Source organism: Gambusia affinis, linkage group LG02, assembly GCF_019740435.1.
Source record: "Gambusia affinis linkage group LG02, SWU_Gaff_1.0, whole genome shotgun sequence".
In the NCBI taxonomy this organism is placed as follows: Eukaryota; Metazoa; Chordata; class Actinopteri; order Cyprinodontiformes; family Poeciliidae; genus Gambusia; species Gambusia affinis.
The window spans coordinates 11,003,736-11,027,887 of record NC_057869.1 but is presented as its reverse complement, the minus strand read 5'-3'; the positions used below and the strand labels follow the sequence as shown (position 1 = coordinate 11,027,887).

At 39.7% G+C, this 24,152-nt stretch overlaps 2 protein-coding genes across 2 annotated transcripts in view; one reads left to right on the top strand and one right to left on the bottom strand.

Annotated features, from left to right (window-relative positions):
* The window catches only part of esrrga (estrogen-related receptor gamma a), a gene marked incomplete at its 3' end in the record, with an annotated part of 148,832 nt that overhangs the window by 97,678 nt on the left and 27,002 nt on the right, over window positions 1-24,152 (bottom strand). The gene's annotated exons all lie outside the window — the stretch shown is intronic.
* On the top strand, window positions 16,238-19,364 carry LOC122841938. Its single transcript, XM_044135527.1, has 9 exons — window positions 16,238-16,323; window positions 16,423-16,482; window positions 16,566-16,601; window positions 16,699-16,759; window positions 16,846-16,952; window positions 17,042-17,314; window positions 17,410-17,503; window positions 17,685-17,752; window positions 17,837-19,364. The coding sequence occupies exons 1-9, from the start codon at window positions 16,246-16,248 to the stop codon at window positions 18,125-18,127; spliced, it is 1,068 nt and encodes a 355-aa protein (XP_043991462.1). The 5' UTR covers window positions 16,238-16,245; the 3' UTR covers window positions 18,128-19,364.

The window sequence follows — 24,152 nt, the reverse complement described above, 5'->3', positions numbered from 1 at the left end:
TGTTAGTCAACATTCTTGTGATTCTCCACATGGTTCTTTGGAAGTTTTTAAGCTTAGCATTGATGCTAATTGTTAGCATCAGAACGCTGGGTCCAAACCGACGGGCACACTTTGGCAGGCCCCAGTTAAATTTCTTCAGGAATTTTTCTAGTTGGGGCCTGCCATAATGCATAAGGAGAGCAGTGACTGACTTAGCAAGTCAGTCACTGCCTCCATGCATTGCATGGCAGGGCCCTATTGTTCTACACCCAATAGAATGTCTCTTTATTATTATTGGGGCCTGCCCATAGCAATGCATAAGGAGAGCAGTGACTGACTTGCGAAGCAAGTCAGTCACTGCCTCCATGCATTGCATGGCAGGCACCTATTGTTCTACACCCAATAGAATGTCTCTTTATTATTCTTAACTTATTCTTCCGTCACCGTGAATGCGGCTCGTGCGCTGAGCCCACCCACAAAAGTGGTATCAAAACGTGCGGCTCGATCCCGGGAGGTGTGCTATTACTTTTGGTGGGCTTTGGAGTTACCATGGCGACGTAAAAAGCAAAAAACGACCCCAAAATCACTAACGAGCTCACCAGGTGCAAGTCTCGTCGTCAAGGGGACGAGGCAACCAGTAAATCCTGAAAATACCCTATTTTTGAGGATTTTCTGTGTCGTCATAACTTTATGTAGAAACGCCATTCAAACTTCATTTTGTAGATACGTCCGTGATCTCTTTTAAAGTGAAGACAGCATGTCAATATGTATTATGGTTTGTCCACAACGTCTTTCTAAGCGACCCAAAGTTTTTCATTTTTGGAAATATCAGAGTGTGAAGGCTGCTCCGCTAGAGTGAGAGTCAGAGTGACATTTTGACCCCAAATCATTTTTTAACTCGCCCTCACGCTCACAAATATTGCATGATTGGTATCAAACTTGGTCATGACATTGATACGCGTGCCTGCTCCGGTCAAATGTTTTCAAAAATTATCTAGCGCTTACAGTTTTCTCTCCAGGTGCTTCAGAGCAAAGTCATGCGCCAGGGTAGCAGACAGATCTCACTGATTCACTTCCATGTATTTCTGAAAAATTTCAGACCTTGGCACACACTTTTTTTATCTCATCGCTGTTAATACTGTGAGTGAGGTAGAGATATGAATGGCGGGACTATGTGAGACGACAAATAGCCCTCTCATATGCTTCAAACGGTTTTCGAATATGTATTACGGTTCCCGAACGGGAAACAGTTTTTTGCAATGCTTTTTTTAGTCAAACTGGCTGGCTCAAACAGAGAATTGTCTCCCCCTGGATGTCTCACTCACAGCTGGCAGAGAGGATTATTTACCATGGCAACGGAACCCAGAGCAGGGAGAGCTGCTGAGGACTACAAATACGCATCACTGTAGTTCTAACTACTAGTTCAGTTAAAACAGAGGAGGACTGAGCTGGCCTTTAGAAAAACTTGCTGCTATGGGCTGTATATAACTAATTTAACCCTGTCACTGTTACACATGGGATGAGTCTAGCCCTTTGAAATGAAGCTTACTGAAAATTTCAAAATAAAAGCCCTTGAAAATTTTTACATCAGGTCATTGCTTTTTTGAGCATCAAATGACTGATTTAATCCAATGACTGTTACACATGGGATGACTTTGACCCTTTCAAATGAAGCTAAACAAAAATTTCAAAATAAAAGCTTTGGCAATTTTTACATCATGTAATTGCTCTTTTTGGCTTTATGTGACTGGTTTATCCAAAGCACTCTTACACATTGGATTAGTGTGGGCATTTAATATGAAGCTTACTGAAAATTTCAAAATAAAAGCCCTTGAAAATTTTTACATCGGCTCATTGCTTTTTTGAGCGTTATATGACTGATTTAATCCAATGATTGTTACACATGGGATGACTTTGACCCTTTCAAATGAAGCTAAACAAAAATTTCAAAATAAAAGCTTTGGCAATTCTTACATCATGTAATTGCTCTTTTTGGCTTTATGTGACTGGTTTATCCAAAGCACTCTTACACATTGGATTACTGTGGGCATTTAATATGAAGCTTACTGCAAATTTCAAAATAAAAGCCTCAACATGCCCCTCTGGACAGTGCCCAAGAAGGCGTCAATGATATCATTCTGCATTATCTGTTTATCCGAGGTTAGGGAACTGCCTTGTACAGCAAGGCAGTTCATTAGCATTAGCCTTTTAGCTTAAATAAGCTATTTCCTATTTTTCAGACTTATTAGCCATGTTTAGTATACTTAATGGAGTAAGTAAATGACAGTAAACATTCTAATGATACCCCACATGCTACTGAAAGTATTTATGCTTACATTAGCATATTTGTTCATTTTAGCTAATGCACTTACTTTATCATACTGAATGTTGCATGTCCAGCTTACTTAACATTCTTGTGATTCTCCACATGCTATTGATTACATTGCAGCTTTCTTTAGCATTGATGCAAATTCTTAGCATCAGAACGCTGGGTCCAAACCGACGGGCACACTTTGGCAGGCCCCAGTTAAATTTCTTCAGGAATTTTCTAGTTGGGGCCTGCCCATAGCATAAGGAGAGCAGTGACTGACTTGCAAGCAAGTCAGTCACTGCCTCCATGCATTGCATGGCAGGCACCTATTGTTCTACACCCAATAGAACGCCTCTTTATTCTTAACTTCTTCTTCATGGACATTAATGCGGCTCGTGCTCTTGAGCCCACCCACAAAAGTGGTATCAAACGCGTGCTCGATCCCGGGAGGGAGCTATTACTTTGGTGGGATTTGGAGTTACCATGGCGGCGAAAAAAAACGACCCCAAAATCACTAACGAGCTCACCAGGTGCAAGTCTCCGTCAAGGGGGCAACCAACCAGTAAATCCTGAAAATACCCTATTTTTGAGGATTTTCTGTGTCGTCATAACTTTATGTAGAAACGCCATTCAAACTTCATTTTGTAGATACGTCCGTGATCTCTTTTAAAGTGAAGACAACACGTCAATATGTATTATGGTTTGTTCACAACTTCTTTCTAAGCAACCCAAAGTTTTTGATTTTTGGAAAAATCAGAGTGTGAAGGCCGCTCCGCTAGAGTGAGAGTCAGAGCGACATTTTGACCCCAAATCATTTTTTAACTCGCCCTCACGCTCACAAATATTATATGATTGGTATCAAACTTGGTCATGACATTGATACGCGTGCCTGCTCCGGTCAAATGTTTTCAAAAATTATCTAGCGCTTACAGTTTTCTCTCCAGGTGCTTCAGAGCAAAGTCATGCGCCAGGGTAGCAGACAGATCTCACTGATTCACTTCCATGTATTTCTGAAAAATTACAGACCTTGGCACACACTTTTTTTATCTCATCGCTGTTAATACTGTGAGTGAGGTAGAGATATGAATGGCGGGACTATGTGAGACGACAAATAGCCGTCTCATATGCTTCAAACGGTTTTCGAATATGTATTACGGTTCCCGAACGGGAAACAGTTGTTTGCAATGCTTTTTTTAGTCAAACTGGCTGGCTCAAACAGAGAATTGTCTCCCCCTGGATGTCTCACTCACAGCTGGCAGAGAGGATTATTTACCATGGCAACGGAACCCAGAGCAGGGAGAGCTGCTGAGGACTACAAATACGCATCACTGTAGTTCGAACTACTAGTTCAGTTAAAACAGAGGAGGACTGAGCTGGCCTTTAGAAAAACTTGCTGCTATGGGCTGTATATAACTAATTTAACCCTGTCACTGTTACACATGGGATGAGTCTAGCCCTTTGAAATGAAGCTTACTGAAAATTTCAAAATAAAAGGCCTTGAAAATTTTTACATCAGGTCATTGCTTTTTTGAGCGTTATATGACTGATTTAATCCAATGACTGTTACACATGGGATGACTTTGACCCTTTCAAATGAAGCTTAAAAATTTCAAAATAAAAGCCTTGGGAATTTTTACATCATGTAATTGCTCATTTTTGCTTGACGTGATTGGTTTATCCAAAGCACTCTTAGACACTGGATTAGTGTGGGCATTTAATATGAAGCTTACTGCAAATTTCAAAATAAAAGCCTCAATATGCCCTTAAGCATATCACGGCGGTGCAATGATATCATTCTGCATTATCTGTTTATCCGAGCTTAGGGAACTGCGTTGCACAGCAAGGCAGTTCATTAGCATTAGCCTTTTAGCTTAAATAAGCTATTTTCTATTTTTCAGACTTATTAGCCATGTTTAGTATACTTAATGGAGTAAGTAAATGACAGTAAACATTCTAATGATACCCCACATGCTACTGAAAGTATTTATGCTTATATTAGCATATTTGCTCATTTTAGCTAATACACTTATTATCATACTGAATGTTGCATGTCCAGCTTACTTAACATTCTTGTGATTCTCCACATGCTATTGATTACATTGCAGCTTTCTTTAGCATTGATGCAAATTGTTAGCATCACAACGCTGGGTCCAAACCGACGGGCACACTTTGGCAGGCCCCAGTTAAATTTCTTCAGGAATTTTCTAGTTATAGTAACTTATTCTTCCGTTACCGTTAATGCGGCTCGTACGGCCATGAGCCCACCCATAAAAGTGGTATCAAAGCGTGCGGCTCGAACCCGGCATTGGAGCTATTACTTGTGGTGGGATTTGGAGTTACCATGGCGGCGTAAAAGCAAAAACGACCCCAAAATCACTAACGAGCTCACCAGGTGCAAGTCTCGTCGTCAAGGGGACGAGGCAACCAGTAAATCCTGAAAATACCCTATTTTTGAGGATTTTCTGTGTCGTCATAACTTTATGTAGAAACGCCATTCAAACTTCATTTTGTAGATACGTCCGTGATCTCTTTTAAAGTGAAGACAGCACGTCAATATGTATTATGGTTTGTCCACAACTTCTTTCTAAGCGACCCAAAGTTTTTGATTTTTGGAAAAATCAGAGTGTGAAGGCTGCTCCTCTAGAGTGAGAGTCAGAGCGACATTTTGACCCCAAATCATTTTTTAACTCGCCCTCACGCTCACAAATATTGCATGATTGGTATCAAACTTGGTCATGACATTGATACGCGTGCCTGCTCCGGTCAAATGTTTTCAAAAATTATCTAGCGCTTACAGTTTTCTCTCCAGGTGCTTCAGAGCAAAGTCATGCGCCAGGGTAGCAGACAGATCTCACTGATTCACTTCCATGTATTTCTGTAAATTTCAGACCTTGGCACACACTTTTTTATCTCATCGCTGTTAATACTGTGAGTGAGGTAGAGATATGAATGGCGGGACTATGTGAGGCGACAATAAATAGCCCTCTCATATGCTTCAAACGGTTTCGAATATGTATTACGGTTCCCTAACGGGAAACAGTTTTTGCAATGCTTTTTTAGTCAAACTGGCTGGCTCAAACAGAGAATTGTCTCCCCTGGATGTCTCACTCACAGCTGGCAGAGAGGATTATTTACCATGGCAACGGAACCCAGAGCAGGGAGAGCAGCTGAGGACTACAAATACGCATCACTGTAGTTCGAACTAGTAGTTCAGTTAAAACAGAGGAGGACTGAGCTGGCCTTTAGAAAAACTTGCTGCTATGGGCTGTATATAACTAATTTAACCCTGTCACTGTTACACATGGGATGAGTTTGGCCCTTTGAAATGAAGCTTACTGAAAATTTCAAAATAAAAGCCCTTGAAAATTTTTACATCAGGTCATTGCTTTTTTGAGCGTTATATGACTGATTTAATCCAATGACTGTTACACATGGGATGACTTTGACCCTTTCAAATGAAGCTTAACAAAATTTCAAAATAAAAGCCTTGGGAATTTTTACATCATGTAATTGCTCTTTTTGGCTTTATGTGACTGGTTTATCCAAAGCACTCTTACACATTGGATTAGTGTGGGCATTTAATATGAAGCTTACTGCAAATTTCAAATTATGCTATATTAGCATATGTTTTTAGCTAATACACTTACTTTATCATACTGCATCATTCTAATGTCCAGCTACTTAACATTCTTGAGACTTATCTCATGCTGTTTGATTACATTGCAGCTTTCTTTAGCATTGATGCTAATTCTTAGCATCAGATTCTAGTCCAAATGCTATTGATTACGACGGGCACACTTTAGCATTGATGCCAATAAAGAAATTTCTTCAGGAACTTTGGCTAGTTATTTAAATTATTTCTTCAGGAATTTTCTAACATTTATTATTCTTAGCAATGCAGTTATCAAAGGTATTCGTCTCTCATCCCGGGAGGTGTGCTATTACTTTTGGCGGTTTTGTGCGGCGTAAAAAGCGACCCCAAAATCACTACGAGCTCACCAGGTGAAATCTAAATCGTCAAGGGCGAAGCAACCTCTAAATCTTAAAAACCTATTTTGAGTATTTTGAGTAAATCATTAACTTTATGAAAAACTTCATTTTGTAGATATTCTTCTTGTGAGATCTCGTCAATATGAACGTTTGTCCACAACTTCTTTCTAAGCGACCCAAAGTTTTTGATTTTTTGGAAAAAATCAGAGTGTGAAGGCCGCTCAGAGTGAGAGTCAGGCGACATTTTGACCCCAAATCATTTTTTAACTCGCCCTCACGCTCACAAATATTGCATGATTGGTATCAAACTTGGTCATGACATTGATACGTGCCTGCTCCGGTCAAATGTTTTCAAAAAATTATCGCTTACAGTTTTCTCTCCAGGTGCTTCAGAGCAAGTCATGTCGCCAGAGCAGACAGATCTCACTGATTCACTTCCATGTATTTCTGAAAATTACAGACCTTAGGCACACACTGTTTGCACTGCTTTATATGATGTTAATACTGTAGTGAGGTAGAGATATGAATGGCGGGACTATGTGAGGCGACAAATAGCCCTCTCATATGCATCAAGCGGTTATGTATTACACGGTTCCCGAGCGGAAACAGTTTTTTGCAATGCTTTTTTAGTCAAACTGGCTGGCTCAAACAGAATTGTCTCCCCTGGATGTCTCACTCACAGCTGGCAGAGAGGATTATTTACCATGGCAACGGAACCCAGAGCAGGGAGAGCTGCTGAGGACTACAAATCGCATCACTGTAGTTGAACTACTAGTTCAGTTAAAACAGAGGAGGACTGAGCTGGCCTTTAGAAAAACTTGCTGCTATGGGCTGTATATAACTAATTTAACCCTGTCACTGTTACACATGGGATGAGTTTGGCCCTTTGAAATGAAGCTTACTGAAAATTTCAAAATAAAAGCCCTTGAAAATTTTTTACATCAGGTCATTGCTTTTTTGAGCGTTATATGACTGATTTAATCCAATGACTGTTACACATGGGATGACTTTGACCCTTTCAAATGAAGCTTAACAAAAATTTCAAAATAAAAGCCTTGGGAATTTTTACATCATGTAATTGCTCTTTTTGGCTTTATGTGACTGGTTTATCCAAACCACTCTTACACATTGGATTAGTGTGGGCATTTCATATGAAGCTTACTGCAAATTTCAAAATAAAAGCCTCAAAATGCCCCTCTGGACAGTGCACCGCCAGAGGCGGTGCAGTGATATCATTCTGCATTATCTGTTTATCCGAGGTTAGGGAACTGCCTTGCGCAGCAAGGCATTGGCTTTATGTGATTGGTTTATCTAAAGCACTCTTACACATTGGATTAGTGTGGGCATTTAATATGAAGCTTACTGAAAATTTCAAAATAAAAGCCCTTGAAAATTTTTTACATCAGGTCATTGCTTTTTTGAGCGTTATATGACTGATTTAATCCAATGACTGTTACACATGGGATGACTTTGACCCTTTCAAATGAAGCTTAACAAAAATTTCAAAATAAAAGCCTTGGGAATTTTTACATCATGTAATTGCTCTTTTTGGCTTTATGTGACTGGTTTATCCAAACCACTCTTACACATTGGATTAGTGTGGGCATTTCATATGAAGCTTACTGCAAATTTCAAAATAAAAGCCTCAAAATGCCCCTCTGGACAGTGCACCGCCAGAGGCGGTGCAGTGATATCATTCTGCATTATCTGTTTATCCGAGGTTAGGGAACTGCCTTGCGCAGCAAGGCATTGGCTTTATGTGATTGGTTTATCTAAAGCACTCTTACACATTGGATTAGTGTGGGCATTTAATATGAAGCTTACTGAAAATTTCAAAATAAAAGCCCTTGAAAATTTTTACATCAGGTCATTGCTTTTTTGAGCGTTATATGACTGATTTAATCCAATGACTGTTACACATGGAATTACTTTTACCCTTTCAAATGAAGCTTAACAAAAATTTCAAGAGATTTAACCCAAACACTGTTAGCCATTGGATTAGTGTGGGCATTTAATATGAAGCTTATGTTTATATTTCAAAATAAAAGCCTTCATATTTCCCTCAGGTTAATGCCGTATACAATATTAGAATGCTTTATATTCTTCTCTCAGATTAGGGAACAGCCTTGCGCAGCAAGGCTGTTCATTAAGATAAGACTTTTACCTTGAATAAACTATTAGCTATTTTTCTTACTTAGTCATTTTAAATATACTGAATGCAGTAAATCAATTACAGGAAACATTCTAATTATACCCCACATGCTATTTTCAACAATTAGGTAAAGATATGTTTGGCCTGCTTTGATCAGAAAAAGTAACTGCTTCAAACAGTTAGGATTCCATCTCTCCCTGTGTGTTTCACTCACATGACAGTTGAGTTGCTCTTTAGAACTACAAAGACTGAAGGTTAGAACTACAACATGGTGGAACTGTCAGTTACTACAGAGGAGGACTGAGCTGGCCTTTAGAACTACTTGTGTTTTGAGCATTATAGAACCGATTCAACACAATCACTGTTACACATGGGATGAGTTTGGCACTTTCAAATGAAGATTAACACTAATTTCAAAATAAAAGCCTTGGCAATTTTTACATCATGTATTTGCTCTTTTTGGCTTTACGTGACTGGTTTATCCAAAGCACTCTTACACACTGGATTAGTGTGGGCATTTATAAAGAAGCTTTCTGCGAATTTCTAAATAAAAGCCTCAATATGACCCTCAGGTTAATGCATCGCTGTAAGGCGATGCCATAATATTAGAATGCTTTATATTCTTCTCTCAGGTTAGGGAACTGCCTTGCTACGCAAGGCAGTTCATTAGCATTAGCCTTTTAGCTTAAATAAGCTATTACCTATTTTTCTTACTTATCTGCCATGTTTAGTATACTGAAGGAATTAAGTAAATTACAGAGAACATTCTAATAATACCCCACATGCTACTGAGAGCATTCAGGCTAACATTAGCATTTTTGCTCATTTTAGCTTATACACTTACTTTATCATACTGAATGTTGCATGTCCAGTTTACTTAACATTCTATTGATTCTATTGATTACATTGCAGCTTTCTTTAGCATTGATGCTAATTCTTAGCATCAGAACGCTGGGTCCAAACCGACGGGCACACTTTGGCAGGCCCCAGTTAAATTTCTTCAGGAATTTTCTAGTTGGGGCCTGCCCAATGCATAAGAGAGGCAGTGACTGACTTGCGAAGCAAGTCAGTCACCATACATACATGTACAAACACCTATTGTTCTACACCCAATAGAACGCCTCTTTATTGGGGCCTGCCCCATAGCAATGCATAAGGAGAGCAGTGACTGACTTGCGAAGCAAGTCAGTCACTGCCTCCATGCATTGCATGGCAGGCACCTATTGTTCTACACTCAATAGAACGTCTCTTTATATCTTTATTTATTTATTTTTCTTCCGCCACCGTTAATGCGGCTCGTACCGCTGCGAGCCCACCCACAAAAGTGGTGGTATCGTGCGCGCTCGGTGGTCCCGGGTGCTATTATTATTTTATAAGGAATCGGACTTACGATGGCGGCGTAAAAAGTGAAAACGAGCAAAATTTCCAACTGCGAAACGCAGAGCATAACTGACACCAACTGCCGCTTTTTAGAGTGAGAATTTAAGCAGATTTTTGACCCCAGCGATTTTGAAATCGCCGTCACGCCCACAAATATCACCCGATTGGTATCAAACTCGGTCATGACATTGATACGCATGCCTGCTCCGGTAAAATGTGTTCGATATTTCTCTAGCATTTACGGTTTTCTGTCAAGGTGCTTCAGAGTGAAATTATGGGACAGGGTAACTGACGCTCTCCCTGATTCACTTCCATGTATTTCTGAAAAGTTTCTGCACAATTTTTTGTCTCATCACTGCAATTACTGTGAATGAGGTAAAAATATGAATTGGTACTATCGGAGCGACAAATAGCCCTCTCATACGCTAAGCGGTTTTCAAATATGTATTACGGTTCCTGAACAGCAAAGGTTTGTTAATTGCTTTTCCATATTAATTGGCTGGGTGTCTCACAAAGATAGAATTTTTTTCCCCTCTTTCTGTCTCACACAGACATGACAGTTAGCAGCTGATCCATTACCATAGCAACGGAACACATGAGGCCAGAGCAGCTGATTTATAGGAGGACACTCTGGAATGAGCTGGCCTTTATAACTACTTGTGTTTTGGGCATTTTATAACAGATTTTAACAAACCATTGTTACACACAGGATTAATGTGTAATTTTTAAATAAAGTTTAATGGAAATTTCCCAATAAAAGCCCCAATATCTCTGTCAGGTGAGTTCAGCGCCGTAAGGCGCTGCAAAAATCTCTGCCTATATTATCTTTTCCTCTCAGGTTATGGCACTGGCTTGCGCAGCAAGCCAGTGCAACTTTAACCTTTGACCTAATGATAATAAATAGGACTATCAGAACACCATATCTGTAGTTCTAACTAACACTCAGTTAAAACAGAGCTTCCATTTAGAACTACTGGCTGTTTAGGCCAGTAAATAAGGAATTTAACTCAAACACTGTTAGCCATTGGATTAGTGTGAGCATTTAATATGAAGCTTATGTTTATTTTTCAAAATAAAAGCCTTCATATTTCCCTCAGGTTAATGCATCGCCGTAAGGCGATGCAATAATATTAGAATGCTTTATATTCTTCTCTCAGGTTAGGGATCTGCCTTGCGCGCAAGCGAATCATTAAGATAAGACTTTTACCTTAAATAAACTATTAGCTATTTTACTTACTTATTAGTCATTTTAAATATACTGAATGGAGTAAATCAATTACAGAAAACATTCTAATGATACCCCACATGCTATTGGCAACACTTAGGTAAAGATATGTTTGGCCTGCTTTGATCAGAAAAAGTAACTGCTTCAAATTATTAGGATTCCATCTCTCCCTGTGTGTTTCATTCTCATGACAGTTGAGCTGCTCTTTAGAACTACAAAGACTGAAGGTTAGAACTACAACATGGTGGAACTGTCAGTTACTACAGAGGAGGACTGAGCTGGCCTTTAGAACTACTTGTGTTTTGAGCATTATAGAAACGATTTAACACATTCACTGTTACACATGGGATGAGTTTGACCATTTCTTATGATGCTTACTGCAAATTTCAAAATAAAAGCCTCAATATGCCCTTCTGAATAGTGCACCGCAGCAGGCGGTGCAATGATATCATTCTGCATTATCTGGTTCTCTCAGGTTAGGGAGCTGCCTTGCGCAGCAAGGCAGTTCATTAGCATTAGCCTTTTAGCTTAAATAAGCTATAACGTATTTTTCTTACTTATCTGCCATAGTTAGTATTCTGAAGGAATTAAGTAAATTACAGAGAACATTCTAATAATATCCCACATGCTACTGACAGCATTCATGCTAACATTAGCATTTTTGCTCATTTTAGCTAATACACTTACTTTATCATACTGAATGGTGCATGTCCAGTTTACTTAACATTCTTGTGATTCTATTGATTCTATTGATTACATTGCAGCTTTCTTTAGCATTGATGCAAATTCTTAGCATCAGAACGCTGGGTCCAAACCGACGGGCACACTTTGGCAGGCCCCAGTTAAATTTCTTCAGGAATTTTCTAGTTATTCTTAACTTCTTCTTCCGTCAACCGGAATGCGGCTCGTACCGCTGCGAGCCCACCCACAAAAGTGGTATCAAAACGTGCGGCTCGGCCCCGGCAGGTGTGCTATTATTTTTATAAGGAATCGGACTTACGATGGCGATGTAAAAAGCGAAAAACGAGCAAAATTTCCAACTGCCGAAACGCAGAGCATAACTGAAACCAACTGACGCTCCAGTAGAGTGAGAATTTAAGCAGATTTCTGAACCCAAAACAATTTTGAAATCGCCGTCACCCCCACAAATATCGCCCTATCGATATCAAACTCGGTCATGACATTGCGTGCCTGCCGGTAAAATGTGTTTGATATTTCTCTAGCGGTTTTCTGTCAAGGTGCTTCAGAGTGAAATCATGGGACAGGGTAACTGACGCTCTCCCTGATTCACTTCCATGTATTTCTGAAAATTTTCTGCACAATTTTTTGTCTCATCACTGCAATTACTGTGAATGAGGTAAAAATATGAATTGCGGTACTATCGGAGACGACAAATAGCCCTCTTATACGCTTCAAACGGTTTTTGAATATGTATTACGGTTCCTGAACGGCAAAGGTTTGTTCGGAGTGCTTTTTCCATATTAATTGGCTGGGTGTCTCACAAAGATAGAATTTTTTTCCCCTCTTTCTGTCTCAAACACACATGACAGTGAGCAGCTGATCCATTACCATAGCAACGGAACACATGAGGCCAGAGCAGCTGACTTATGGGAGGACATTCTGGAATGAGCTGGCCTTTATAACTACTTGTGTTTTGGGCATTTTATAACTGGTTTTAACAAACCATTCTTACACATAGGATTAGTGTGTAATTTTTAAATAAAGCTTAATGGAAATTTCCCAATAAAAGCCCCAATATCTCTGTGCAGTGCGCTGCAAAAATCTCTGCCTATATTATCTTTTCCTCTCAGGTTATGGCACTGGCACTGGCTTAGCAGTGCAATTAACCTTTGACCTAATGATAATAAATAGGACTACCAGAACACCATATCTGTAGTTCTAACTAACACTCAGTTAAAACAGAGCTTCCATTTAGAACTACTGGCTGTTTAGGCCAGTAAATAAGGAATTTAACCCAAACACTGTTAGGCATTGGATTAGTGTGGGCATTTAATATGAAGCTTATGTTTATTTTTCAAAATAAAAGCCTTCATATTGCCCTCAGGTTAATGCATCGCCGTAAGGCGATGCAATAATATTAGAATGCTTTATATTCTTCTCTCAGGTTAGGGATCTGCCTTGCGCAGCAAGGCAGTTCATTAGCATTAGCCTTTTAGCATTAATAAGCTATTACAAGTTATTGTAATATGCAAGCTGAATATAATATACGCAGCACTGTCTTGCGCAGCAAGACAGTGCAATGGCATTAACCTTTGACCTAATGATAATAAATAGGACTACCAGAACACCATATCTGTAGTTCTAACTAACACTCAGTTAAAACAGAGCTTCCATTTAGAACTACTGGCTGTTTAGGCCAGTAAATAAGGAATTTAACCCAAACACTGTTAGGCATTGGATTAGTGTGGGCATTTAATATGAAGCTTATGTTTATTTTTCAAAATAAAAGCCTTCATATTGCCCTCAGGTTAATGCATCGCCGTAAGGCGATGCAATAATATTAGAATGCTTTATATTCTTCTCTCAAGTTAGGGATCTGCCTTGCGCAGCAAGGCAGTTCATTAGCATTAGCCTTTTAGCATTAATAAGCTATTACAAGTTATTGTAATATGCAAGCTGAATATAATATACGCAGCACTGTCTTGCTGCGCAAGACAGTGCATTAACTTTAGCACATTAGCATTTTACTGCCCCCACTAGTGGACATAGGTGGTTCAATAAGATCAGCTTGCATAGTTTTTTCTCTCTCAGGTTACGGCACTGTCTTGCGCAGCAAGACAGTGCATTACCTTTAGCACTGACATTAGCATTGCACTGTGGGCTAATATTATTGCACCCTCTATGGCGATGCAATAATATTATTCTGCAATATCTTTTCCTCCTAGGTTACTGAACTGCCTTGCGAAAGGCAGTTCATTTGCATTAACCTTTTAGCTTAAATACGCTATTAGCTATTTCTCTTACTTACATATAGTAAAAATAAACCTTTTTTTTTTTAATAAAAATTTTCTATACATATAATTTTTTTTGTTTTTTCAAAGCTGACACATAAGCTGAAGCATACACGCTGGAAAATGTCAATATCTGATTGGTTGACACATAACATCTTGTATCTAAGCCTGTGATGTATGGTGCAGAAGTTGCCAGCCAGCTGCTATGATAGGTGGGTTTGTGTTCCCTCCATTAAAAAAAAATTATAATATTAAATATTATAATTAAACAGAATTAAACAGAATTAAATTAATTAAATTTAAATTTAAATTAAATTTAAATTAAATTAAATTAAATTAAACAGAAGCCCGCATCAGCTTGCACTGTGGAAGCTGACACTCAGCTGAAGCATGTCATACACATGGAAAATGTCAATCACTGATTGGTTGACACATACCATCTTGTCTCTATGCCTGTGACGTAAGGTGAAGAATTTGCCAGGCAGCTGTGATGTTTGCATTTTTTAAAATCGTTGCTATGCGAAGCTGACTGGTCAGCAGCAGGTTACGTCATAGAAGCGGGAAAAGCACCATCTCTGATTGGCTGCCACGTACTACCAAGTCGTCGAAGCTTCTGGAACTTTCTGCTTCCGAGTCTGCTTCGGTCAAGGTAAGACGTGTTTGCGTTCTCTCCATGAAATATACTATTTCAATATTTCATTTGATTACAGTATTATTATAACTGCTTAGACATAATGTGTTCTTTGAGAAATGTGCTCAATTTTAAAAGTTTGACTGCTGTGGAATATTTTGTTGTGGCTCTGATAGCATACCTGATAGCTTGATGGAACAGGAGTTTTGTAGATTTAGCCAATTTATTCCTAGCCCTCATGATATATGATATAGATCCGCAAGTGCATCTTATGTCACTTACCAGTCGCAAGTTGCTCTCTATAACAGGTTAATGTGTTGTTCGGTTCGGTTCGGTTCGAGTGTAGTACGGTCTGAAGCGCAGCACCTGCAGTCATTTATCTGTTGATTTTTAGCGTGACTCAGCAACGGAGAACATCGCGGTTCTGGTTCTGATGGACTAATCAAACTTAGCCATTTTATTTTAGCTTGAATTTAATAAAATAAGTTCATGATCTGAGATTTTATTATTATGTTTGGCCCAGGAATGACAAAATAAAATATCTAGGTTTATTTTGTGTGTAAGACCTTTGACGAAAGCCGGTTAGCGAGTTGCTAACATGTAAACAAATGATGGTTCCGGTTTGCTGCGGAAGTCACACCCATAAATCACACAAAGGGAATTTGTAAAGGTGAAGATAAATGTTTTAGACCCACGGGAAGCTAAATAATTAAATGTTGCAGTGTTTTTAAGTCTCGTAATTTTGTTCGTATTTGTCTATGTGATATACAGTCATACATTGGGATTGAATGAGATATTCTTCCGGCTGGGAGAGTGTGGCTTTATTTTGCGTGTCAGAAGAACATTAGTGGTTAGATTCAAACGACTTCATACTAATGCTGAATTCACATCAATTTGATTTGAGTGTTAGGGCCGTCGACTTTACATTCATTACTTTCAGTGTTTGGGATAATTGCTTACAGTTTAATTTGAGGTTTCATCACACAGGATGAATCCCATATTTAATTTGCATTGGTTTGTAATTTTGATGTTTAACATGTTTTAACAACTTTTATCTTTTACTTTAAAGAGCTTATATAGTAAATGACTTGGTTAATTTGGTTAAAGTTTATTTTTTCAATTTGCATAAGACAAACCTGTTAGATTTATTTGTTTAATCTGTTTTTTTAATTACATTTTTGATAAAGTTGTAAAATGCACGGATGTTTATACCAGTTGTGAAAAGTATATTGGTCCTGTTTAGAAGCCTCAGAATATTTTGAACTTTGTCCTTATATTAAGAAAAAAAACAACCTATTTTTAAAAATATATTTTTACGATCCTTTATTAATTGAAATTTATTTTTCTTGTATTTACAGCTTTTCTCTTGTGCGAGACTTGGCGATTTGGAAGTTTTCCACTGCTGCCTGCTGTGATTCTCACCTCTGCATCACCACATCATCTCATACCTCTATCCTACAGACACATATTTTATCTACATATTCAGACAAGTTCTTTTGCACATAGTAACATTCAGTTACACACACGCACACACACACACACACACACACACATTTAAATAACCACCTTCCCCCAGGTGTCTTTTTTCTAATGTGGTTTTACAGGATGCCCCGTAGGGGACGGCGCTCCGAGGCGGCCAAGGTGAGATGGAGGAAGCTGGAGAGTGTGCCGGTCGTCGCCAAGGTATATCAATTACAAATTGCAGTAATTGTTTTTGTCTAACAGTAGTTTTTACTGTACTTTGGACTTTAAGCATGATTATAATCATTTCTGTGTTTATAGCCTGGGACACCAACGCTCGCACCCAGCGCTTGGAACCCGACTCGGTCTCCGCCGACGAAGGTAAGGCTGTCATTTTATATTTTAGTAACTTATTGTTGGATGATAACAGTCATTTGGTTTACTCATTTTATTTATGTCTTTAGACGTCCCGACTGCTGGAGGGTGGCCTGCCCTACCAGGTATGTTCATGACAAGTTCAGTTTCTTTTATGTAGAATAGCCCAATCCAGTTATGTTTGTACTTAATCTAAACATTTTTTAAATAATTCTTTTGCAGATGTCGCCCGTGGTTCGTCAGGACGAGGAGCCCCGTGGGCAGTCGACTTCTCCGGAGTCGCGTATGTATAACAAATCTTTGTTGTTTTCTTGTTAAATTTTCAAAGCCATTAAATCCTAATCTTGATAACTGCACATCTCTAAACAGGCCGTGGGACGGGGCGTCGCCATCGCGTGGAGACGTGGCCAGCTTCCCGGGTGACCAGACGGAGCTGCAAGTTGGTTCTGCCTACTGCCGAGGCTCTGGAGAAGAAGGTACTTTTTTTATCGATTTCATACACAAATCTTGGTTTGAATGATAAAACTCTATAAGCAAAACCTTAATGTTTGTTTTTATTTTTCAGTTTGCTCTTTTGGTTGGTGATTCCCATCTGCGTGCTATTGTGGATGGGTATTCTACCATGCCAAAGGGCGACTTCTCCTTAGGGATGCTTGCATCTCCCGGAGCTTCTGCGGAAGAGTTGCGGCTTGAGGTGCTGGATGCAGTTCTGCCTCGGCCCCCCGAGGTGATCTGTCTTCTGGCCCCAAGTAACAACTTGACCGCCAGCAGGACCTTCGTGGAGGCCGGAGCGGCGTTTGACGCTTTGTTGCGTACCGTCTGCAACCTCTCTGCTAATGTAAGTATAATATCCACTGCATTTATCCATAATCAAATATATCAGAAAACCTGGCATATGTTAATTTGTTCATTTATTTGTCTCAATTTTTACAGGTGGTCGTTGTGGACTTTCCCCCACGCCTTCGCGTGGAGGAGAGTGTGCAACAGCTGCTGCGGCAGGAGTTTCAACGTGTGGCTGCTCAGAGAGGTAAGTGACTTACACAATTTGTGTTTAGAGTAAAACTTCAGCAAATTAATGTTTTATAGTTTTCAGGGTTCAGATGTATGAAAAAATTATTTATTTTTCCTTTTGTATCTACTTTTCTCAAATTACGAGATTGTTAGTGTGACTGACATTAAGAATGACATTTTTCTTTTTTTCTGTCTAGGTGTTCGGTACTTGCCTGTCACTGAACACTTCCCGTTGAGCAGCCTAGCCTTGTGGAGCAGGGACGGCGTAAGTTGAATTGATTTTTATAATTGTATTGTAAATATGTTATTTAGGTGTACTGTATTTTATAAAATATGTTTATATCTTCAGGTTCATCTGAGCGATCGTCCTGGGATGGAGGTCCTTTCTCAGTTGCTTGAGGCGGCGGTCTCTTCGCAACTTGAGTTAAGTGCACCGAAATCTCCAGCTCCTGTGATGTTGGCTCCTCCCCCTCCTGGGACGGCATCCCCCCCCGCGGTGAGACGTCCCCTGCCCCGGCTGGTTGTGGTTGGTGAGGTGGCTGCTCCGCGTCGTTCGGACCCCTTCGCCTGGACTGTGGTTGGTGGTCGTAAGGTACTGGATACATGCTTAGTTGATTTAAGCAAAATCCTGCATGTTTAATTCTTTAAGAATCCATGAATGTGTATATTTGACTTTTTAACATGTCTGTTTTGTGTCTGCCTACCTGAGTGTCCATTTCAACTTTTCCTTAAAGTACAGACCATAAACTACATAGCAGTTTTTTAATTGTGTTGAGGGCAAGTAAAACTTTTCAGAAGATCATGTAAATGTCAAAAACCACCTATTTTGAGAATGTGAAAGGGAATTAGTTTACAAACATAAAATATGAAATGCAACATGACATCCCTTTGTTATTTGAAATCTCATCTTCAAACAATAAGTATGGGCTCTATTTTGTTGCTAAGAAATGGGGGAAACTTGTGCAAGTAATGGTGAAAAGAGCAACTGTGAGAAGTGGTACCAGAGTAATGGCAAAAACAGTGAGATAGTGATATTGATTGGTGTCACACACACTTCATAATTTATATGTAGTTTGTAGAATCAAATATACTTTATTGATGTCGAAGGGGAAATTGCTTATTTGCTGAAAAGGTGGCTCATCCAAGGTGTAAATATTAGTTAATACAAATTAAACCATAAGCAATATAAAATTTATGAAAATGTATACATAACTGTGATATTGTAAGTAGTTTAAAAATATGACAAAATATAAAATAAATAGACAAAATAACAAGCGCACACTTATGTTAATCTATAAATGAGTCCAGGAAATACTTGGAGTAAAGACACTCACAGTCTGGTCATTATGTATGAAAAATTGTGTAACTAATAAATGTGCAGCATGCAGGTTTGCTATTTTTTTAACATAAAGTCAAAGAGGGAAACTTGGAGCCATATTGTGAGGCACAGTGAAGATTAAAATGATGTTGATGGCAGTTTTATTAGAAATGTAGATAATCTGAGGCATAAAGGGTAAAATGAGGTAATGGTAGGGTCAGAGGCAGGTACTCAAAGGTCCAAGCAGAGGAATGGCGGCGCTGTACAGCTGTAAGGAGTCGATCACCAGGGGTAGAGGAAGAGCTACTCCCCCACCAGCTAGTAAGCAGCTTCCAGCCATGGTAAACTCCAGGAGTTAAGGTAGAAACCCTTTGTGAGTTTCACAGTGAAAAAATAAACATTTTCCAACTTAAAATTTTTGTAACTGCTGTATGTGTAACAGTTTATCCAAAAGAGAAAAAAGTGACAATTTAGGTTGTGCTGGAGGAAATGCCACACAAAACACTAAGATAATTTCTTTTGAGGAAATGCAAAGGTAAAATCAAAGTTTGTTAAAAATGACAATATATGTATAAAACGGCTTCCACTGAATATAATTTTTCATTGTTTACAGTCGCCTCGCGGGGGCCAGGTTGGTGATGGCTATCCACAGGCCACTGGGAGGATGGTTGACCAACAGGTATGATTTTCTTTACCTCAAAGCAAAACATGTTGTGACCTCAGTGTACAAATGAATCTATTTTAAGCTATTTTTTTGATTTTACAGGGAGACCTGCTGGATTCTTCCATCCCCCCGAATCCTGTGTGGTTCAGCCCAACGTTGCTGGAGGAGATGGACCGGATCGTTCCTGCGTCTGGCCTTGACGCTCCGTTACCTACACGTTCTCCGACAAGGAAGAAGGTATTTTATTTTATTTTTTTTTAAATAATCATTTGAATTTGATGTCCCACAGTTTGTTCTAACAATTATGTAATTTCTTCTATTTTTTTTATCAGAAGACGAGTCCGAGGCGTCGTCCAATTTCCGATCCCTCCAAGCTGAATCCGGTGGAGCGGCAGGTGTGACACTGTCTCATAAAATATATCAGTCTTTAAGATAATAAAGTATATATTTTCACTTTGCACCAAGTTTTGATAGCTTCTGTTGATTTATAGATGGAGGGAGCGCCGAGAGAGACCACCACGCCAGCTCGTCGCCAGGCACGGAGTCCGGTCCCCCCGATGGACGTCGAGGCCCCTACCGAGTCCTCTTCCGTGCCGCTGGAGGACCATGTCCGGGATGGGAGCTGCCAGGTAACTCCTTCCTACCATCTCAGTCACAATAAATGCGTTGTGGAGAAAGTTGACATACGTGGTTCTGTGCATGATGAAGATGTCAAAGATTGTCACGCACAAAAGCTACAAATGACTGTGCAAAGTGATTTTATATATATAAAAAAATGTGTTTTCCAGTTTTTAACTTTGGGGTGTGCTGCTTTATTATTTGTGCCTTTTTTATTTTTATTAAATTGAATATAATTTCAAAATTTTTGTTTTTTCATATTGGCTAAAAAAGTGAGCTAATATTGCTAACAGATTAATTTCTGAAGTACAGAAAAACAAATTTTAGATGCACAAATATGAACATATGTATTTATATTGAAAACTGATCCAATACTGTTGTAATAATAGTATTTACCATTATGTTTATCAAAATTGTATTTCAATTAATTTATTTATTACCTGAATAATTGATTACTCAATTACAAAATACTTGTGTACAACTGGCCTAATTGGTGGTAGATAGTCATCAGGTGGACATTTGTATAAATACTGACTTTTTTTCTTTTAATGTGACAGACTTCTGCGCTGGAACCCGGGATCAGCGGTCCACCTGTCCTGTCGGTAAGTGCCTCACATTCTCAAGCCGACAAAAGGTATGCTGCATTTTCCCGCAATCACCAGTGCACATGCATGGCACTCACATTTTTAGCTTACCACAATGAGGGGTTGCAGTTTGACACAGTGTTGCTTGACAGAGTGATTGAAAAAGGAGACCAACTTTATGTCGGCGTTAAACAGCAACTGATCAGTGATGGAACGTTTCGTGACAATCACTTGACATTTGAAGAGATGCCTGACCATGTGTTGACTGACAGGAACATCTATGCTGTACACACAACTGGTTTAAGGGTAGGTCATGTTTTTGCTGGTAGCGGGAGCCCTCAAGGATCTCGACAATTGGGTTTGCCTCTTGCCCTGCAACTGGAATGTCTGTCGGAAAATGTCACCCATGCTTTTCTTTTGGTGACTCCAGAGTGCATTGCAGTTTTCAGGGACAGAAGCGGTCGGTTTGGAGTTTTTGATTCCCACTCAAGAAATTCAGCAGGCCTGCCCCATCCCAGTGGAACTGCAGTAATGATGACTTTCTGCAAACTGTCTGACATGGTCAACCATCTGCTGAAGCTCTTTCGAAACCGCGGCCCCAATGCCACCTATGAGTTTGTGCCAGTAGGTTTTGTCAGGGAGAATGACGACCCTTCTGAAAGGCCAAATTCTCCTCAGGATTTGGCCTTTCAGAAAATTTCACCTGAAGCCACAAAAGTAAGTCCAACTGTCTTCAAATCCAAGAGCACCTCTGAAGAGGAAATGCCTCCTTGGCTTAGGGAAGTTGCAAACGTATTAGAGGAAACGGTTCCAACCATTCCAAATGTATCAAAAGCAACAAAAGCCAAGAGAAGAAAAATTAGGTACAGGGTCAAAACGCAACAGGGACAGAATGTACAAAATAAAATGAAAAAAAGTTCATCTGAAAAAGAAAGATATCTGAAATCTCCAACATTTAGGACCAAAAAACTACAGGCCTTAAAAGAAACATACATTCTTCATCAAGCACAGAGGAAGAATCAGTTCAAAAATAGATATAGGACAGATGCATCTTTTCGGAAGAGAAAAATAAATTATGTTAAGTACAGACTAAACTTTGTCCGCAGCTTTAGAGCCAGTCGTAAAGCCTACATGGCTGATTATATGAGGAAACTGTTCAGAGATGATCCGGCCTTTAGAAGCAGGCAAAAATCTTACATCAGGAATCGATTCAGAGATGATCCGGCCTTTAGAAGCAGGCAAAAATCTTACATCAGGAATCAATTCAGAAACGATCCAGTCTTCAGAAACCAACACAAAAAAATAATGCGTGAATATATGAAGGCAAAGTATCACAGTGAGCCTGGCTATCGAGTCAAACATAATAAAAAATGTGCTGCCTACAGAAGAGGCAGACTATCAAGACAAGCACTTTCCAAAAATTTAACATTGCAGCATGCTTTGCGAATCAGAAGAAAGTACAAAAGAAATGTAGGCTTCCACTTTGAAACCCCACGCCCTCTGATGACTGACGAAATGAAAGCTGCGATACAAAACTTTAATAAAAACATTCAAAACGGACCCACTTATGTTTGCACCGTGTGTCACAGAGCTCTTTTCCCCAATCAAGTAAAGCACTGTAAACGAGGTAAATATACTAAGAATATGCGTGTGGTAGCTGATTGTCTAACAGGTATGTATGTTCATGTGTGTGGATCTGCATGCTCTACCCCATGCTCTGTACCCGAAGAGAGGATGGGGGAGTGGATCTGCTACACATGTGACAGCCATCTAACTAGAGGAAAGATGCCATCGATTGCTGCTGCCAATAACCTTCACCTGGCTTCGGTTCCCACAGAGCTTGCGGAATTGAATGTACTTGAAAGGCAATTAATTGCAAAGATTTTACCTTTTGCAAAAATTGTTTCCTTGCCAAAAGGACAGCAAAGGGCAATACATGGAGCTGTTGTTTGTGTTCCTTCTGACATGGAAACAGTTGTAAACAGTCTTCCGAGGCCCCGTGAGGAAGCCCAGCTTTTACAGGTGAAGCTTAAGAGAAAAACCAAATATAAAGGTTACCAATATTTTTACACGGTCAACATGAAAAATGTCTTGGCTGCACTGATAAAGCTTAAAGAGAGTCATCCGGATTACAAAGATGTAACTATAAATGAAAGTGCAACATTTGAGGGTTTCCAAGACGACCAGCCAGTTGAGGACGCTGATCTACAGGCAGAGGAGGCTGAAATGGATGCAGCAACAGACCAGCAGCCTGACCACATAGGGGCAGAGCATCAGGCACTTCGCCCTGGTCTGATCTTGGACACCTGCATGCAGCCTCCTGACATAGCACAGGAAGTATTATCATATGGAGAAGGGATTTTCAGCATTGCGCCGGCTCAGGGGAACAAGCCCATCTCCTTCTTCAGTGTTCCAAGACTTGAAGCCAAGGCATACCCTGTGCATTTCCCAACTGGGATAAATACATTAGATGAATCCCGCCGTGTTGCACTTTCACCGAGTATGTATTTCAATGTACGGCTTTTCTCAATAGATACTCGGTTTGCCAAAGACCAGAGTTACCTTTTCTTTGCTCAGTTTGTGACAGAAACTCATATTGCCAATGATAGTATGTCCATTCAGACAAGAAAAGGTAAACCAAGCACCAAAGATGGGAAAAATATTTCCAGCAAAATGCTCCAGAACAAAGAGGAGTTGGAAAAACTGATCCAAAATAAAGAGGCCACCCGTTTCATGCAACCCTTGAGAGGAACTCCTGCTTATTGGGAGAAAGGATTACGGGATTTGCACGCCATGGTGAGGCAACTTGGAAAGCCCACTTTCTTTTGCACATTCTCCGCTGCTGAAATGAGATGGCCAGAAGTCATTGAGGCCATCAAAGGTCAACATGGGGAGCAGGTAAGTTTTTCTGAGCTTGACTGGAATGCAAAGTGTGACATTCTTAGGAGCAACCCTGTCACTGTCATGCGGATGTTTGAAAAGAGAGTGGATGCACTGTTTAGAGACCTCATTCTTTCCCCTGCGCAGCCTATTGGACCAGTTGAGGATTACTTTTATCGTGTGGAATTTCAGGCAAGGGGTTCACCCCATATCCATGCTGTGATATGGATAAAGGATGCACCTGAAATGGAAGACCCCTCATTTTGCGGTGAAGTCATAAAGTTCATCGATCGTTATATATCCTGTCAGTTGCCTGATGAAATCAGAGATCCAGAGCTTCACAAAATTGTATCAGAGGTTCAAATGCACAGCAAAAACCACTCAAAATCATGCAAAAAAGGTAATGTTGAATGCCGATTTGGATTCCCCAAACTACCAATGGACCGCACCAGAATCACGGTCCCAGTAATTGACTTTGATTTTGAAAATGATGACGAAAAACCAAAGCAAAGTAAGCAAAAAGGTAGGAGAAAGTCCAGAAAATCTAGATCACCATTTGTCTCAAACCTACAAAGAGAGGCAAAGAGAAAACTGAAACCAA

Excerpts from the sequence above, each read along its gene's own strand:
- LOC122841938 (XM_044135527.1), top strand. The coding sequence starts at position 16,246 with ATGCCCCGTAGGGGACGGCGCTCCGAGGCGGCCAAGGTGAGATGGAGG. Across the intron at positions 17,315-17,409 it reads TCTGCAACCTCTCTGCTAAT|GTGGTCGTTGTGGACTTTCC; the intron begins GTAAGTATAATA and ends CAATTTTTACAG. Across the intron at positions 17,753-17,836 it reads CCTTGTGGAGCAGGGACGGC|GTTCATCTGAGCGATCGTCC; the intron begins GTAAGTTGAATT and ends TTATATCTTCAG.